The following is a 19337-nucleotide window of genomic DNA, read 5'->3' as shown; positions in this document are numbered from 1 at the left end:
AGCAACACCTGTGTCTGTGTTCGTAACCCCACCCTCCTCCACAGCCCCCACTTCACCCTCTGCTTCAGTTCTGCCCTCCTGTTAGGACTCGTTCTTTCTCCACTTTCCTCCCTCGCTATTCATCACCATCAAAGCCTCGACCAAAAAAACACTGGAGGCGCTACAGCAGAGAGAAATAAACGGCATCAGAGGCTCTGAGGCCAAATGAAAGACGACAGAAACGCCAACTGAGAGTTTGGAGAGATTAAAAAGTCAACACACAACAACAGGTGCTTATTAACGTTCTTATGTCCCTCATGCAGCAAATGGCTTTCAATGCCTCTTCTTTGGGTATAAAGTGATCTAAACCACCAATCCATACCAACCTGGCGTTTATAGGTGGAATTACATATTTTCTTATTTCATTTTTGCCAGTGACTTGGATTGGCTTGGAAACAAATGGGAATAAAAATCAGAAGTGCAGAATTAAGGCTGGAATGTAAACGTGTTGATGCAACTAGATGTGCTACATATAAGACTACATATAAATAACATGGATCTAATGTATATCAACCTCAATGCAAACTCAAACCTGTTTATAAAAAAAACTAAACTGTTTGTAAATGCAATTCATCACAATTACATCTATATCTACTACATTGTCACATGTAAATGACTCGATCTGAATATGAAGTCTTCAGAGGGTCAATCTGCAACGCTTGTAAACCCAGACCACATAGAACAGAGTCGACAAATACAGCCTCACCACACAATCACTGAAAACCACATATGGATTGATCTGTACCTCAGCGCTGGTCTGGGGGTTCCCATTAACTCCCCCGTTTCCATTAGACTCGGATGCTGGCCTGTCCACAGGTTCTTCCCCGGCTGCCCCGCCCCCTCCACCACCTCCATCATCTCCACCACTCTCTCCGTTCTCCTGCATCTCCTCCAAGGCAATGGTGAACTGGGCGAGGGTCCGCACCATCTGCAGCATGCGGCACGCTCCCTGGGTCTGTGTGTGTGCAGACACACAATCTAAACGTCCCTGGAGTTAGCCCCCCCCCACCCCAACCCCACCTCGAAAACAAGGTCCAACACCAGGCTTCCAAATACAAGGTCTGAACACCTGATATCCAATCAGTAGGCACTGAAAAACAAGGTCCAAACAGCAGGTACCTTAAAGGAAGGTTCAAAACACTGGGTAGCCAAAACAATATCCAAACAACAGTTACCCATAAAGAAAGTCCAAACCACCTAAAACAAGGTCCAAAGACCAGATATTAAAAAAAAAGAGGCCCAAAACCAGGCTCAGAAAACTCTCGGCCCCCCAGAGCAAGGTCCAAAAAATGGGTTCCCAAAAACAAAGTATAACACTTAGCTTGTAAAAACAAGGTCAAACACCAGTGTCATGAAAAAGTAGGACCCAAAAAACAAGGTCCAGCACCAGGACCCCAAAAAACAAGGTCCAGCACCAGGCCCTCAAAAGCCAAGATCCAATACCAGGCCCTCAAAAGCAAGGTCTAACACCAGGCCCCCAAAAGCAAGGTCCAACACCAGACCCCAAAAAACAAGGTCCAACACCAGGCCCCCAAAAAACAAGGTCCAACACCAGGCCCCCAAAAGCAAGGTCCAACACCAGGGTCCCAAAAAACAAGGTCCAACAACAGGCTCCTAAAAAACAAGGTCCAACACCTGGACCCCGAAAAACGAGGTCCAACACCAGGCCCACAAAAAACAAAGTCCAACACCAGGCCCCCAAAATATGGACCAAAACAGTTATGTCAAAATAAAGGCCCAGCAGACGGGGTTTAGCCTCCTGGATCGCCCCCTCTTTGGTTTAAATCCGAGGTTTTAAATCCACTACAGGAGGGAGTGTGTCACCGTTTCTCAAGCCCCTTCTCCGCAGAGGAGGAAACAACGACAGCTTAAAAAAAGCCTGAGAAAGAAAGGATGAGGCTGAAGGACAGGCCGCTTCAGGTGAACGAAAGGTTGAGTTTCATCAAATAACCTTTGTTACATTTCTTATTCTTCCTCTGGTCCTCTTCATGCAGGTAGAATGAGTGATCAACTGAGTGAAGGAGAGAGAGACAGAGAGGGGGAGAGATGCAGCCCTGCTCTCCTCTCCTCAGCCTTTAATGAGAGGCAGCAGACTGAAAGCAGCTCACCGACAGCCGAGCTCCAGCCGCAGACTCAACCAATCGATGGCAGATCCAGTTCACCCTCTCAGCTCCTGCCTCTGTGTGCGTTCCCAGCAGACTGTAATGGTTCAGCCTAAAGATATCAACACCACACTGAGGGGGTGGGCAAGCGGAGCCATCTCACATCAAAACAAACACAATGTAAAACAGGTATGGCTCCATATAGAGGTGTAATCTGCATTTAACAATTTATCTGTCCATTCCTCAGCATTCACAAACACTCAATTACATCCCTGAAGCGGCCAAATTGACTAATGAATTTTTTTTCTTCTTAAGCTGTCGATACATCATAGCTCCCAAGTAAAAACAAATGTTACTCACCGCCTCCCCCTAAAGGCGTCATTAACCAACATCAATTTAACAAACGCCGCTCAGCACCGCCCTCTAAAGGCAACATTAACAACCATGAAATAGACAAACACCACTCAGCGCCGGCCCCAAAAGGCGTCATTAACAACCATCAAATAATCAAGTGCCGCTCAGCGCTGCCCCCTAAAGGTGTCATTAACAAACATCAAATAAACAAACGCTGCTCAGCTCCTCCCTCTAATGACATCATTAACAACCATCAAATAAACAAACGTCGCTCAGCGCCGCCCCCTAAAGGTGTCATTAACAAACATGAAATAAACAAACGCCACTCAGTGTTATCTTCTAAAGGCGTCATTAACAACCATCAAATAATCAAACGTCGCTCAGCGCCGCCCCCTAAAGGTGTCATTAACAAACATGAAATAAACAAACGCCACTCAGTGTTATCTTCTAAAGGTGTCATTAACAAACATCAAATAAACAAATGACGCTCAGTGGCGCCCTCTAAAGGTGTCATTAACAAACATCAAATAAACAAACGCCACTCAGTGTTACCTTCTAAAAGTGTCATTAACAAACATCAAATAAACAAATGACGCTCAGTGGCGCCCTCTAAAGGCGCCATTAACAAACATCAAATAAACAAACGTCACTCAGTGTTATCTTCTAAAGGCGCCATTAACAAACATCAAATAAACAAACGTCACTCAGTGTTACCTTCTAAAGGCGTCATTAACAAACATCAAATAAACAAATGTCGCTCAGCACCGCCCTCTAAAGGCTTCATTAACAACCATCAAACAAACAAATGTCGCTCAGTGGCACCCTCTAAAGGCGTCATTAACAAACATCAAATAAACAAACGTCACTCAGTGTTACCTTCTAAAGGCGTCATTAACAAACATCAAATAAACAAATGACGCTCAGCACCGCCCTCTAAAGGCTTCATTAACAACCATCAAACAAACAAATGTCGCTCAGTGGCACCCTCTAAAGGCGTCATTAACAAACATCAAATAAACAAACGTCACTCAGTGTTACCTTCTAAAGGCGTCATTAACAAACATCAAATAAACAAATGACGCTCAGCACCGCCCTCTAAAGGCTTCATTAACAACCATCAAATAAACAAATGATGCTCAGTGGCGCCCTCTAAAGGTGTCATTAACAAACATGAAATAAACAAATGTCGCTCAGTGCAGCCCTCTAAAGGCACCATTAACAACCAAACAAACAAATGTGACTCACCGCCGCCCTCTAAAGGCGCCATTAACAAACATCAAATAAACAAACATCACACACCGCTGCCCTCTAAAGGCTTCATTAACAAACATCAAATAAACAAACATCACACACCGCTGCCCTCTAAAGGCTTCATTAACAAACATCAAATAAACAAACATCACACACCGCTGCCCTCTAAAGCCTTCATTAACAAACATCAAATAAACAAACATCACACACCGCTGCCCTCTAAAGGCTTCATTAACAAACATCAAATAAACAAACATCACACACCGATGCCCTCTAAAGGCTTCGTTAACAAACATCAAATAAACTAACATCACACACCGCTGCCCTCTAAAGGCTTCATTAACAAACATCAAATAAACTAACATCACACACCGCTGCCCTCTAAAAGCTTCATTAACAAACATCAAATAAACAAACATCACACACCGCTGCCCTCTAAAGGCTTCGTTAACAAACATCAAATAAACTAACATCACACACCGCTGCCCTCTAAAGGCTTCATTAACAAACATCAAATAAACTAACATCACACACCGCTGCCCTCTAAAAGCTTCATTAACAAACATCAAATAAACAAACATCACACACCGCTGCCCTCTAAAGGCTTCGTTAGCAAACATCAAATAAACTAACATCACACACCGCTGCCCTCTAAAGGCTTCATTAACAAACATCAAATAAACTAACATCACACACCGCTGCCCTCTAAAGGCTTCATTAACAAACATCAAATAAACTAACATCACACACCGCTGCCCTCTAAAAGCTTCATTAACAAACATCAAATAAACAAACATCACACACCGCTGCCCTCTAAAGGCTTCATTAACAAATACCAAATAAACAAACGTTACTCACCACCACTTGTTAAGAAGAAACTTATTCTCCACTTACGCAGTTTTTATGAAGATTCTGACTCACCACTGCTCTCTTATCTGGGCTTTGTTCTTAGGTAAAAGAAGGTATAAGAAGGTATTAGTGAAAAGGCTGATTGTTTATACTCAAGATCCCTTGAAGAACCATCTTGTGAGATAGCCAGGCTCAGTTAGCTAGCTAATCATTAAGCCACAAGGTAGCCTACAATATGTTCTTACCAAGCCAGCTTGCGAGTCATTAAATTTTCTTAAGAAATACAATCAGTCCTTACTTTTTTTGTCACAGCAAAAGTGAATATACTTAAAGATTCAGTTCAGTAAGATAAAGTAAGTAAGATAAAGTAAGATAAATCAAATTTTGTCAGTAATCCGATCAATATGTTTACATGCACTTGAGTAATCAAATAACAGGCAAACTTGGTGCAAGTGAGTCAGACAGTAATCAAATTTCTGCTTTACAACCAGCCAAAAAACTTACAGAAGAAGACGTGACATAAACGTAACGTAAAACTCAAACATGCACCATCTAGAAGATGAATATTTAAATCTTTCAGGTTTCAGCATCGATCCAAAAGTGTTTTGCTGTGTTTTGCGATGACACTGCTTGCTTATTTCCACTACCACCATCTGTTTCCGCACATGCTCAGACTGCGAAATCTGAAAGAAATCAGAGTAAGAGTTCACAGCACTGAGAAATCTGAAAGAAATCAGAGTAAGAGTTCACAGCACTGAGAAATCTGAAAGAAATCAGAGTAAGAGTTCACAGCACTGAGAAATCTGAAAGAGATCAGTGTAAGAGTTCACAGCACTGAGAAATCTGAAAGAAATCAGAGTAAGAGTTCACAGCACTGAGAATCTGAAAGACATCAGAGTAAGAGTTCACAGCACTGAGAATCTGAAAGACATCAGAGTAAGAGTTCACCGTGCTGAGAAATCTGATTACTGAGGTGAAATCCAGCCTCTTTATCTGATTTCTTTATTCAGATTTCTAGACCTTATCCGATCTAAGAAATCACAGTGTGCTGTATACACGACCATTTAATTAACCAGATAACCACAGTAATCTGATTATGATGAGATTATTAAGTGCATGTAAACACACTCAATGGCTTACATCAACAGTAAAGTATTGTCCTTCTCCTGTAAAAGTCTCATTTTGGAAGTACAAGTTTTTGTTCCACAGCAAAATGTTTTATTTATATTTTATTCATATTTTCTCATTTTATTTTAGTTCCTCTTTATTTTGGTGATATGGTTATTGTTTTTTCTTATTCCTGTGAAGCACCTAGAGAGGACATCTTAACAGCATCGTACTTTATAAATGAAATGAATTCTGATTATTATTATTATTATTGTTGTTGTTACAGCAACAACAGGGCAGGTACTACGGAGCAGCGATTCCCTCACAGCTCCCACGCGCAATTCCGAGCGCAGGAGGAGAACGCGGAGTGGTGAATCAGCAGAGGTGATGGTGTTATGAATGGAATAAAGATGCGCTATTGTAGCAGCAAAGAGCAAACCACTCATACGAATGCTTAAGAAGTTGGGCAGCTGACCACATAATGCTAAATTACATGAAATGCTCTGAAATGCTCTCATCACTCTGCCTCTTTCATCTCCATCCCTCTCTTTGTGTTCACCTCTCTGCTCTATCCACGATCTCTCATTCGCACATTAAGTGAACCTGCATTTTTCCTTCTGTTCCCCCTTCAACTATTTTTAGCCACAAGGATTTTTTTTATTTTGTCTGTTTGTGCACCTTTCAGGAGGAGGACAGTGCGCATTATAGCCAGGGCACTCATGCATTATTCACCCGAAAAGAGGAGAGCAGCTTTCATCCCTCACTCCACAACGCAGAGGGTGGTCTTCTAAAAATGGAAACATCACTGTGCACCAAGCATTTCATCCGTGTAGCCCATCACGTGGACAGAACAAAAAAAAAAAAAAAAGGCGTCTTACATGTCTAGCTAGAAACGTCCAGTTAGCCCCTGTGTTTGGAATTCCACTTGCTTTAGAAATGTATTCTGACAAAAAATTCCTTCTAGATGTGTTAGAAATTTCTAGTGGACGTGTGTTAGAAGGTAATTCGAAACCTTTGTTAGTAATTTCTTTGACACTATTATTAGAAATTCCTTCTAGATTTATATCAAAATGCTCTCATGTTAAGTTCCTTCTACACTTTATAAATGTGGTCTGGTTTTGTGTTCCCTCTGGGCTGGACAATGAGTCCTTCTGGACTCTATTAGATACATATCAGAAATGTATTCCTGATCATCTTAAAAAGCCCAGAAATTCCAGACTCAGTTGTGGTAACACTTTCTATGAATGTCACGTTTGTAAGCATCTATAACATAGATGGTTACAAAGACTTATACTACATATACTTATAATGCATTCATAAGGCATTATAAACATGGTTGTGAATATTTATAAAAGTATATAAACTCAAACTCAACGCCAATAAACCCACAGAAGAAGATGTGATGTAAACCTTAAAACATCGACCCACTTTAGTCCTCGGATTCATCGTTCTTTGGCGCTGCAGCCTCCATGCTGCAGCCGCGTTCGGCTGTTTCGCTCGAAATCTCTTTGAACACGCAGCAGTTGTGATAAATCTCTTCTAATGTTCTGGTACAGAAACATCTGCCTAAATGTTTATGAGTATCAGCAGCACAAAATTATGACGCATGTCGAGTTGGACTGACTAAACGCTGCAAGAATTCCGATCTCATATTCAAACCACGGATCGGTTTTAGTGTGTTTTGCTGTGACGTAAACACTGTAAAACATTCACCTATTTTACCTGAAAAAATTAACATACATCATCTTGAAGATGAAGAATATTTAAGTCCTTTATTTTGTTATTAATTTCAGCGTTGTTCTAAAAAGTGTTTTGTGTAACGCAAGGGAGCGATAAGGAGGCGGACGGATATGCAGAGAGAAGCGAGATTTATTGAGGGCAAATCCAGAGTCATGGTCAAGATGGTCCAGGGTCAGAGTGCCAACACGGAGAACAGGAGGGACAGACATAACAAAATAAACACACAGAACACAGAAATCCAAACATGTCAAACATCAAACACTTCAAACAAAGACCAGCAAATAACTAGGGGCAAACACAGGGCTTAAATACCACAGGGATAACGAGGGTTCACAAGACACTGGTGGTAAACACAGGTGGTAACAATCAGGGGTGGAGTCTGAAAACAAGGGGGAAGAACAAAACAAAGAAGCACATGGAAGACTGGGAGGGGCCAACCGTGACATTTTACTGCATCTCGTGGCGACACTGCTTGCATATTTTCAGTGCCTCTGTCTATTTTTGCACATTTGCACACTGAAAAATCCGAAAGAAATATGAGTAAGAGCTTACAGGCACTGAGAAATCTGATGACCAAGCTAAAATCCAACTCTACTTATCAGATTTCTTAATCAGACTTCTAGGTGTTGCTTCAAATCGGAGTGAGCTGTTTACATGACCTTTCAAATAATCAGGTAACTGCAGAAATCCGATTATGATCAGATTATTGAGCACATGTAAACACACTCATTGTTACTCTGCTGTAGTTCGCAGGCTCGATATGAGAATCTCTCAGCTCCACCTTTTGTGTTGGTGAGCGAGATCAGAAAGCCTCTCCTGAAAGGTTACGGGGTACACCTTTCATCATGGTTGCCACAGCAACAGCAGGCTCAGAAACAAAGCCTGGTGCAGGTCACTGCAGCCATGCTGGACTCAAAACCTTCATGGTAGAGTGTAACCCAGATATGACCCTGCGGCCCCACCTCACCCACATCAAAGAAGCAGAACCTGAGATGACAATTATCCAAACGGTCAGGGAAGGAGGAGAGGACGAGAGAAGGACAACAAACAACAGATGAACCTTCATACAGAACGTACCTCTAAAGACCTTCCATAAACTTCAGCCTAAATGTTTGAGTCTCAGCAGTGCGAAATTATGATTAATGTAGAGTTGGACTGACATAAAAGTTGCATAAATTCCGATCTGGCTGTTCAGAGTCACACTGCTGCAGTTACACATATGAAAGTGTCTCAAATTGGAATTGAAAATGTCAGATTTGAACCACTTTTACCTGCTGTGGAAACGCAGCTTTAGAGATACTGAACACCTCCACACAGTTTGAGGCGCATCATGCAGTTAGTGCCATGCTAACCTGGCGTATATAAGTCTCCATTCCTTGTTTGTAACTACACTACATTTCCAAAAGTAACTCACCATTCAAACTGCAAATTCAGCTATTCCAATCACTTCCATGGCCACAGGTGTATAAAACCAAGCGCCTAGGCCTGCAGACTGCTTCAACAGACATTAGTGAAAAAATGCGTCGTTCTCAGGAGCTCAGTGAATTCCAGCGTGGTACCATGATCAGACGCCACCTGTGACACAACCAGTCCAGTTGTAAAATTTCCTCACTAATAAATATTCCACTTCTCAGAAGAGTTGAAGCTGTTATAGCTGCAAAGGGTGGGCCGACATCATATTAAACCCTATGGATTAAGAATGGGAGGTCACTCAAGTTCATATGCGTGTGAAACCAGACGACCGAATATTTTTAGTGTGGGTGCTCTGAAAGAGGTGTCAAGAGGACGAGGGTACGAGGTTCTGCAATTTTGGTTTTTATCAGGGAAGCCTCCTTCATGGAATGGAAAAAAAACGCCATAAACAAGATAAGAGCAGAAACACACGTCGTCTGATCAAAGCGGAGTGGAGGATTACTACCTGAAAGCCTTCAGGATTCCTCTCCCTCATCCCTCCGTCCCATAAAACGCCGTACGGCCCGTCCAGCCATCCGAATCATGAGCTGCGAGCTCGCTCTGGAATGCCTGCTGACTCTCTTCAAAAGCAGCGATGGAAGTGATGTTTGGCACGGGACACAAACAAATATGCCAGAACCGTCCGCTCGGCCCTCCGCACCTCAAGCACGAAAACTTCAGAACAAAGGGAGGACGGTAAAACGCTCTTAATGCAGTCAAGAAACGAATATTCATTTCACATGCGAGAACGTGAAAGCAGATAAAGGACAAATGGAAACTTACTTGAAAGAATTCGGCAATTTTTCCCCGTCTGGGAGTGTTTTCCTAAAGGCCAGGAGAAACCCACCCCTGACCTGTCTAAGCTACTAAATCCAGTCTAAGTGTTGTTTGTACAGCACGCTCTGGGCCTCTGGTAGATTCTGCTGTGGGGCTAATCGAAGCTTCCACCCCACCAATTAGCATGGCGCTAACTGCATGCCTAAATCATCACACACTTGCGTCAAACAGCACAGAGAGGCTAAGTTATCTCGAACAGACCTGACTGGCAAATTAATACAGACACTATGTTACTTTTAGTTATGCTAATGTACTTTTGCCCATGTTTACAGTTAACAGTATGTCTTACAGTGTCAGCAGTTCTCTCTGCTGAAAACCACACACAAGAGTGTCTCAACAATAGCTACACATGCACCACAGGACATGTTTGATTTCAGCTGTCACCACAACACCAATTTTGTGCTTTCAGATATGACAATTTATCCTCTAAACACAAGATAAAGCCTGAGTAGACTGATAAATCAATGTGATCGGTTATTAATCTCATCTTACTGAGCTCTGCTAAAGCCTGAGTAGACTGATAAATCAATGTGATCGGTTATTAATCTCATCTTACTGAGCTCTGCTAAAGCCTGAGTAGACTGATAAATCAATGTGATCAGTTATTAATCTCAGTGTTACTGAGCTCTGCTAAAGCCTGAGTAGACTGATAAATCAATATGATGATCAGCTATTAATCTCAGTGTTACTGAGCTCTGCTAAAGCCTGAGTAGATTGATAAATAATAAATCTGATGTTTCTCTGTCCTTTAAGTAGCTGTCTATATGGTATCCCATCAGTGCAGTGATCCTGAGAGCTCTGTCAGTGTTGTTTTAAAGCTGGCGTGCACCTCCATCTGTCAGGGTCAGGATTAAACCTGAACTCTGTGACCTCGGGCACACGGAGAAGGAGAGAGAGAGAGAGAGAGAGAGAGAGAGAGAGAGAGAGAGAGAGAGAGAGCGAGCGAGAGCGGGAGCGGGATCAGGGATGAGACTGGGGAACAACAGCGGACTTCAGCACCATGGTTCCCGCACTCTGTCCATACATACTAAGCTTTAAGACTATGGGTAGTTGTTATGGGCTCTCTCTCTCTCTCCCTCTCCCTCTCTCCCTCTCCCTCTCTCTCCCTCCCTCTCTCTCCCTCTCCCTCTCTCCCTCTCTCTCCCTCCCTCTCTCTCCCTCTCCCTCTCTCCCTCTCTCTCCCTCCCTCTCCCTCCCTCTCCCTCTCTCTCTCTCCCTCCCTCTCCCTCCCTCTCCCTCTCTCTCTCTCTCTCTCCCTCTCTCTCAGTACAGCAAAACAATGATGTTCAGATAGAGAATGCTAGTTAATCTCAGGGGGAAAACGTTCTGGAAAAAGCTGAACTGCTGGGATGTAAAGAAGCAGAGAGAGAGAGCGAGAGAGAGAGAGCGCGCGAGAGAGCGCGCGAGAGAGAGAGAGGCAGTGAATAAAAAAAGAAAACAAAAAAGAAACAAGAAAAAAAAAATCGAGAAAGAACAAAAAGGAAAAAGAAGGAGGAAAGAAAGAAAAGGAAAATTTGGGCAAAGGATAGTAAAGAAACCATGAAAGAAGAAACAGAACAAGAGAAAATGACTTGGTCCTTCATTCTTTTGTGAAAAACATTTTATAGAACTTCTAGCTCTTTTTGTAGGTTTTGTTTAATTTGAGTTTCCATTTTACTGAATTAATGTATAGAATAGCAGCACATTCTCCTTGTTTTCCTCTTCTGGCATATCTTTTAATCAATGACTTCCTGCCCCTCCCAGGACAAGAGAGAGAGAGCGAGAGAGAGCGCGAGAGAGAGAGCGAGAGAGAGAGCGAGAGAGAGAGAGAGCAAGGGGGGAATCAAACCATTCCAAAAAGGGGAAAATAATACAGGTCTAAATTTAGCAGCTGCAGATGGATGTTAATAAACAATAGAAAGCAGATGATTCCACTGGGTATAAACCTGGATACGAGAGAACCAAAAGGACTGAAACTTAAGAAAACCTATTTTTGGTTTTTTATATTTTACATTTAATATAATTAATAATAGGAACCACGTTTAACGACTTAAATGTAAAATATCTTGATTGTAAAATATATTTGAAGTAAACTGAACAATAGAGATAAACCTGTGGTGTTTACCAGTTTCTCTGGCTCGGCAAAAATAATGCTGAACGTTGTTTGACATTCAAATGTCGCCGCATCTCTGAGCGTCAGACTCTGCTGGAGTTTAGTAAACATGACCATTGTTCACAGCATCAGTAGCAGCAATTTTCAGTGTTTTTCCTGAAACAATAGGCCATGAGACCACAGTGCTGAATGAGAGAGCTGACTGATGGAGGCACACCTCAGCTAGGGCTTGTGGACACACAGGACCAGCTAGTAGGCTGCTACGCTATAGGCTAAATCAAGGCTAAAGGCTTATGCCTGGCGGTTCCTTTCTGCTCTTGGAGTGTTCTACTACCAAGTCGTTCCTCATGAAATACTGCCATTACAGATTTTTCCATGAGCATTTTTATTGCAGCTTGTCCTCCCAACACCACTGACGAGTTGTTAAGTTCTGTCTACGGGTGTATTGGTGAACTGACCTTTTACCTTAAGTATGTTTATTTTATTAAAACTAATTAAGATTAAGTGACCCTTATTAGTCCCACAACAAGGAAATTTCACCTCCGCATTTAACCCATCCATGAAGTGAAACACCACATACACTCTAGTGAGCACACACACAAACACACTAGGGGGCAGTGAGCACACTTGCCCGGAGCGGTGGGCAGCCCAATCCGGGGGTTAGGTGTCTTGCTCAATGTTTCGGTAGTGACAATCATAGTCAATTTTCAGCAAAACTCAAAAACACAGCCAGTACATGACCAACAACAGCTGTACATTTTCATTAAAAAATAAACAAGCATAATTAAATGCAGAAAATCTGTGTTTTTGGTAGTGACAACTCTTAATGTTCCACACTGGTTTTCAGACTTTGGGAAACATTTACTTCAAAACAATGGGATCTAACTGCTCACCATGTGGCCATGATGGACAGGGATGCAGCCTCACTTCTGCTCTAAAATACAAGGGCGTGGCTAAAATAAAGCTCTGCCTACAGACTAAAACTCTGTTTTGGTAGTGACATGAAAATACGAGCCATGGTGACATGAGAGACATAGATATGGTGTGGCACAGATTCAAACTTCAGAGTCTGACTTTAAAGACAGGGTGGCCAATATGATGATTCACACTCAGAAAAGCATATAGCAACGTAATTTACAACGATAACAGTAAAAGATGTTTTTACTGCCCAACCTCAGTGCAGGCACTCTACTCGCTCCGTCGCTCAGGTGTCCGTGTGTGCGAGTATGTGGCAACAATACTGAGGGTGATGGCCCACTGTCAGGGTCACTGGAACAGAGCACCTGAGGCTGACTCACCAATCAATACTCTCTACACAACTCGGTCATCTCCACGGAAACCCAGCCACCCGCTAGCATCGTCCTATCAGGGCACTGAGCCTACGCAGTTTGGGTACGTATGAACTGAGCAGAAGAAGGAAATCAGACAGACTCCTGAAAAGCTCATAATACTTGACCCAGATTTATGAATGATGTAAATGACTGACAGGGAGATGCACACGGTGGCAGAAACATCATATTACCATCTCTGTCTAATCTTACATATATGCTGATATATCATATCAGAGTATCTACCTATCTACCTATCTATCTGTCTATCTATCTATCTATACACACACACACACACATATATATAGCCCTAGCCCTGCGATGGACTGTCATCCTGCCTTTCGCCCAATGACAGCTGGGATTGGCTCCGGCTGCCCCAATGACCCAAAAGGAGAAGTGGCTTAGAAGGTGTGTGTGGTCCATTCACCATGAACTTTACACAGAATGTATAGAGCAACAGGTTTCAAATTATGTCAAAAACTGAAAAACGACAAAAATGGAGATACAAGGTTTTGTTCCGACAGCAACAATATACACACCAATTAGGTATAACATTCTGACCTCCTACTTGTTTCTACACTCACTGTCCATTTTATCAGCTCCACTTACTGTATAGGTGCACTTTGTAGTTCTACAGTTACAGACTGTAGTCCATCTGTTTCTCTGATACTTTGTTACCCCCTTTTACCCCGTTCTTCAGTGGTCAGGACCCCCATGGACCCTCACAGAGCAGGTACTCTTTAGTTGGTGGATTATTCTCAGCAATGCAGTAACACTGATGTGGTGGTGGTGTGTTAGTGTGTGTTGGTAGTGCTGGAACTGCTGTTTACACTATATGTTTCAGCATCACTAGGAGTTTATGTCTAGCTGTTTAACTCAAACTCATGACAAAGAGAGGTCTATGTTTTATCACTCTGCTGAAATAGACAATTACCATGTCTGGGAATGTCACCTGCCTGAGAGCAACCCAGGCAAACTATTCGAGGGGTTTTAGCTGTTGCTCCTAATTTTTTGGATCAAATTCTCACTGAAATGTCCACACTGAGTTCAGATAATTTCATTGATAGCACAAAAGGTGGGGTAACAGGCTTGCTGGTTTCAAGTGGCCCTAATTTAGTTATGAAAAAGGTTATTTGCAGTCATGTGTCATTTGGTGCAACTGGAATATGATTCAGCTGATCTTGACTGTGAAACACTGTAGTTTTTAGTTCTGTGAAAGTATGAATGCAAAACACCTTTGCCAAATGCTAATGCTGTGGTAAACGCTGATGGTCCAGTATGACGACAGACGACGCACAGGGTGGGCTGTCACAAAGCAGTATGCAGAAATGGCTATGGGTAGATTGCTGGATCACCTGTGTTCTTACTAAAGATTTTAAAAAGGAATGTCTTGTCACGGCAAATGCCACGAATACGGCTTGTTATGAACGCTGCAGACATACACTCACTGACCACTTTATTCGGTTGTTTGTTAACACAAATAGCTAATCAGCCAATCACATGGCTGCGACTCAATGTATTTTGGCATATAGAGGTGGTCAAGACAACTTGCTGAAGTGCAGACCGAGCATCAGAATGGGGAAGAAAGGTGATTTAATTGAGCATGGCATGGTTGTTGGTGCCAGACGGGCTGGTGTGAGTATTTCAGAAACTGCTGATCTACTGGGATTTTCATGCACAACCATCTCTAGGGTTTACAGAGAATGGTCCGAAAAACAGAAAATATCCAGTGAGCGGCAGTTCACGAAAATGCCTTGTTGATGTGAGAGGTCAGAGGAGAATGGACAGACTGGTTTGAGATGATAGAAAGGCCACAGTAACTCAAATAACCAACCAAAATCTCTGAGGAATGTTTCCAACACCTTGTTGAAAGTATGCCAAGAAGAATTAAGGCAGTTCTGAAGGCAAAAGGGGGTCCAACCTTTTACTAGCAAGGTACCTAATAAAGTGACTGATGAGTGTACGTTATGTCTGTTAATTCTACTGCAATACTGTTAGGGTTCATCTGAAGCTGTTGCTCTGAAACAGGTGTTGGCTGCAAAAGACCTTACTCAGGGGGGTCACCTTATTGTCTGAGGACAAAAGGCTGAGGTCCATAACACCTCCCAACATGATTCTCTGCTCTAAAATGGCAAGGAAAAAAGGACACAAGGGTACCACCGCTGCCTGATGGTGATGGCTAGCACAGGGATAGAATGGGTGACTGTGGTTGGGAGATGCTCTGAGGAGGAATTGTGATGTCTAGGTCATGGGGGTCAACCTCAGAGTGAAGATTTTCCTAATCCCCTTTGCGGCTAGTGCTCCCCTACTCCCATCAGAGGCCAAGACCCATGTTAGGTAGGGAAAGAAGATATCCATGACAAGGGCTAAACCAAACCTGTACACAAGGACATATGACATGGTTTGTGTAAGAAGAACACGATGCTGCCACTGTGTCTGTGTGTTTTGTTTTAGAACATGCCAGAGCAGACCCGAGACATGGACGATGAACAGGACATGAGATGGGTTCCTGATTGTAGGCCAAAGAACCAACATCAAAGCCTATCTAGGTCCCCTGACTCTGCCCTGCAAGCTGTTTGGACACATCAATGCGTGCTCCCTCTATTCTGGAATAGAAGACGGCTACCACTGCGACAAGCTGCTTGATAAAGGACTTTTATAACAAAAAGGGAATAAAGAAGAACGAAACCTGTAGTTTTCATAAGCATTCTGACAATAGTTTTGCAGGCATGATGGAGGATGTTGTAACCACAACATCGTCTGTGCTCAGGCCATTCTGTGAGCACAAGATCGTACCGTAGAATGTGTCATCACTGCTATTATGTGATCCCAGTGTCTGATATTTCTGCACAAGCTTTATGTACAGATCCGCTTCTGAAACCATGAGAATAGCAGCAAATGATAGTATAAGTGATAATAACTGGTCACTGCCTACTGATAGATGTCTGAGGCCAAATAGAGCCTCCTGTTATAATCCACATGCTGATAGCTCCCCGAACGTTGGCGGGCAGTACACGAGTTGGCAATACTAATTACAACTTTATAGTAGCTATAGCTATAAAAAAGTAGCTGCTGTTATTTACTTTTGCCTCAAATTACTTTAATGACTAAACTACACCAGTGTAGATGTTCCTTATAAACATGGAACCATTTAATTTGCCTGTACATGAACTGAAGGGAAAGAGATCCATCGTTAGGATGTACAGAAACGGGGAAATACGGGCCACATTTCTCTGTAAGAGGAAAGGATAGATTGATTACACTGTGAGAACATAGATGTTCTAAGGGGGGAAATGTAGAAATGTTCTGCTCTGTAATGTTTAGTGCTGTGTTATATGTCATTATACTATTACGTGTTGCCTGGACTGTGACTGTATTTAGGACATTCTCCTGCCTATTCTTGTTTATCCCTACATGGTCACATCTGTCTCACCTGTCACTTGCCATGTATAGGCGGAGCCTAATCTTGGTATTAGTCCTGCTATAAAACTGCATCAGCCCAGCATCTTACAGGCTGGCTGGGTGTCTGGTACCTGCGCGCAAATGAATAAATGTCACTTCTCCAGACATACGGCTGGTCCCCTGGTTGAGTTAGGGTTTGGATTCTTCACACCAAACCACTCTGAATGATTCTATTTACATCTTAATGATTTGACAATGCAGAGATTTTGAATAATAAGGTGACAAAATGTTGGCTAATTACTGGACCATACAGGACACACAACAGTAAAAGCCCATTAACAGCTGCCTTGAAGGCTGCAAGTGCCCCAATTCCCAGCTTAGAACATACCACCATTACACTAATAAAAGTCTCTGACCATAGTAAAAGCTCAGTTCTACCTATTTCACTTAGTAGAAGGCAAATGAAAGGACTATAGGCGAGTTCAGGAACAGACTGTGTATTAGATGTGCAGAGGGTCTCCAGCAAGGCTAGGTTTTATTTTTTAAAAGGCAAACACGGCTAATTAAAACGAGGCAGGAAAGCCCTGTAAAGGCAGTTGCGAGCTTCCTCCCCACCCTGCTCAGATACGCTTGAGGTTTCATGTTTGGGAAAGCGTGGCTTGTTCCCAGCTGGTCGTGCCCAAGCCTCGGGCAAGATGCATCCATTTGCAGACCCACAGCGAGCCAGCAGTAGCATTAGACCTGCAGTTTCAGGTTGTGATGGGGCTTTAGGCCTGTTCTCACTAGAGCTGCACTATATAGTGTTGGGAAATCACTGGCGTGATACTGAAACGCTCCACATACAACAAATTAAAAATGATCGCATCACTGGCAAAAATGTTTTGAGCATTTCTTTGCACTCTTAAAGAGTGACATAGCATGTCAGAATAAAAGCTCTCTGCAGGAGAGCATTTCTACTTCTGGCGCTTCTCACCAGCTTTGACAACAAATATTCGTTTCAGACATTTACACTACATTTAGTTAAATGTAGGATAAGAAAATATTCTCAAATTAATTAAGATCAAGATTAAGTGACCCTTATTCGCCCCACAATGGGGAAATTTCACCTCTGCATTTAACCCATCTGTGCAGTAAAACACCACATACACATTAATGAGCACACACACACTAGGGGGCAGTGAGTACACTTGCCCAGAGAGGTGGGAAGCCCTATCTGCACCACCTGGGGGGGCAGTTGGGGGTTAGGTGTCTTGCTAAAGGGCACCTCAGTCAGCTCTGGGGATTGAACCGGCAACCTTCTGGTCAGTGGGCTGGTTCCCTAACCTGCAGCGCACGACTGCCCCATATAATATTTAATCCATTAAAATTCAAGGATTTTTACATATTAGGACTACACTAATGACAGGGATTTCATTGCAAACTGGCTAAGCTATTCTTAGGTTATGAAAGAGTGTAATAAAATTTTGGGCCTGCTGGTGGGACCTGACCATTTAAGGGGTTAAATGTCATATTTTGGGGTAGTTTGAGATAATAAGGTGACCGTTAAGATGTCTACAGTGATTAGTTACACTTCGCAGCCCTAAAACAAAGTCAGAGAACATGGCTGGGTGTTGAATACTTGCCCAATGTGCCTCATTTTTAAAAATATTTGATTACAAACATTTCCTAAAACTGTTATATTTGTAAAAGAACCAGCCAGACACTCGTGGTAAAAATAAGAAATGACGCTTCACTTAGAAAGGGCTTGACGATACTCAAATCCGGTCCAATCTAAAAAGGCCAAGACACAGAAAAAGACAAACATAACAAACAAGGATCAGGCAACTATAACCAACAGGGAAAGTCAAAATGTCAAAAAAACACAGAAGCCAAACAGGCAGAAACACTGAGCAGCTCTATGGAGAGAAGCAACAACTCACAAATACTCTATGCTACAGTCTGGGTTTATATACTCAACTAGCTTTAGTCCTTTGACATACATCACACGGGCAATGGGTCAGTGTTCAGGTGAAGTGGAGTGATGATTGGTGGATCGTGGAAGTTCACGGGTCATGTGATCTCTCAGAGTTCTGGGAAATGGAGTCTTTACGGACGTCAGAGCCGGGAGGATGTGTGGCTAGATTCGATTTTGCAGCCAATTCTTAATGAGGTGATTTTAAACTGAACAAGGAAAAAGCTGATTGGACGTTGGTATCATCTGAATCAGTACCGAGAGTGGACATTCTGGATTGGTGCATGCCGTGTGTAGCTAACTAGCTAGTATAACTTTAAGCTGTGTGCTGTACTTGAAGCAGTTTGTAACTGCTTTCCATTTTGACTTCAATCTGCATTTAAGAGGAGTGAGCACTTCTTAAAGCTTAGTGTTAAGAGCTTTATAGCTAGTGCTGTGCCAGCATTAAATTTGCGACACTAGTGTTGCACTTAGCACTTTGCAAGTGTGTTAGAAATGACCAAGTAGAATTCCACTAAACTTCTCCACAATCCAAACTTCAGACGTAGTCATTTTAGACAGGATTTATATGCAATGGTTCATTATGGAGACAAACACAAATCTAGTCATTTTATTTACTGCCCATAGGGCTGGGCGATAAAATGATGATGATAATTATCGTGATATAACTTTCCTTGATAGAACTATAAAAAATGTTGGATACATTTTCGATATAATACACCATTCTCACACTTCCATGTTCTAGCAACAGCCCTGGTGGCATTTTCTACTGCAAGTAAAGGAACAATACTCAGCTGACACTAGGAGAGGGCACACTTCCGAGTTTGTTGACA

At 42.5% G+C, this 19337-nt stretch overlaps 1 protein-coding gene across 3 annotated transcripts in view; it reads right to left on the bottom strand.

Moving 5' to 3' along the window:
• LOC108431162 (rho guanine nucleotide exchange factor 17) overlaps window positions 1-19337 on the bottom strand; it is a 166692-nt gene that overhangs the window by 64295 nt on the left and 83060 nt on the right. For 2 of the 3 annotated variants that reach the window (XM_037539779.1, XM_037539780.1), the window contains one exon: window positions 785-994. The exons of the other annotated variant lie outside the window; for it this stretch is intronic. In XM_037539779.1, the coding sequence (XP_037395676.1) occupies window positions 785-994 (210 nt within the window). The remainder of the gene's footprint in view (window positions 1-784; window positions 995-19337) is intronic. 3 annotated transcript variants of the gene reach the window in all.

The sequence above is a fragment of the Pygocentrus nattereri genome, chromosome 7, assembly GCF_015220715.1.
Source record: "Pygocentrus nattereri isolate fPygNat1 chromosome 7, fPygNat1.pri, whole genome shotgun sequence".
Classification (NCBI taxonomy): domain Eukaryota; kingdom Metazoa; phylum Chordata; class Actinopteri; order Characiformes; family Serrasalmidae; genus Pygocentrus; species Pygocentrus nattereri.
This window is presented reverse-complemented; position numbering and strand designations above follow the sequence as displayed.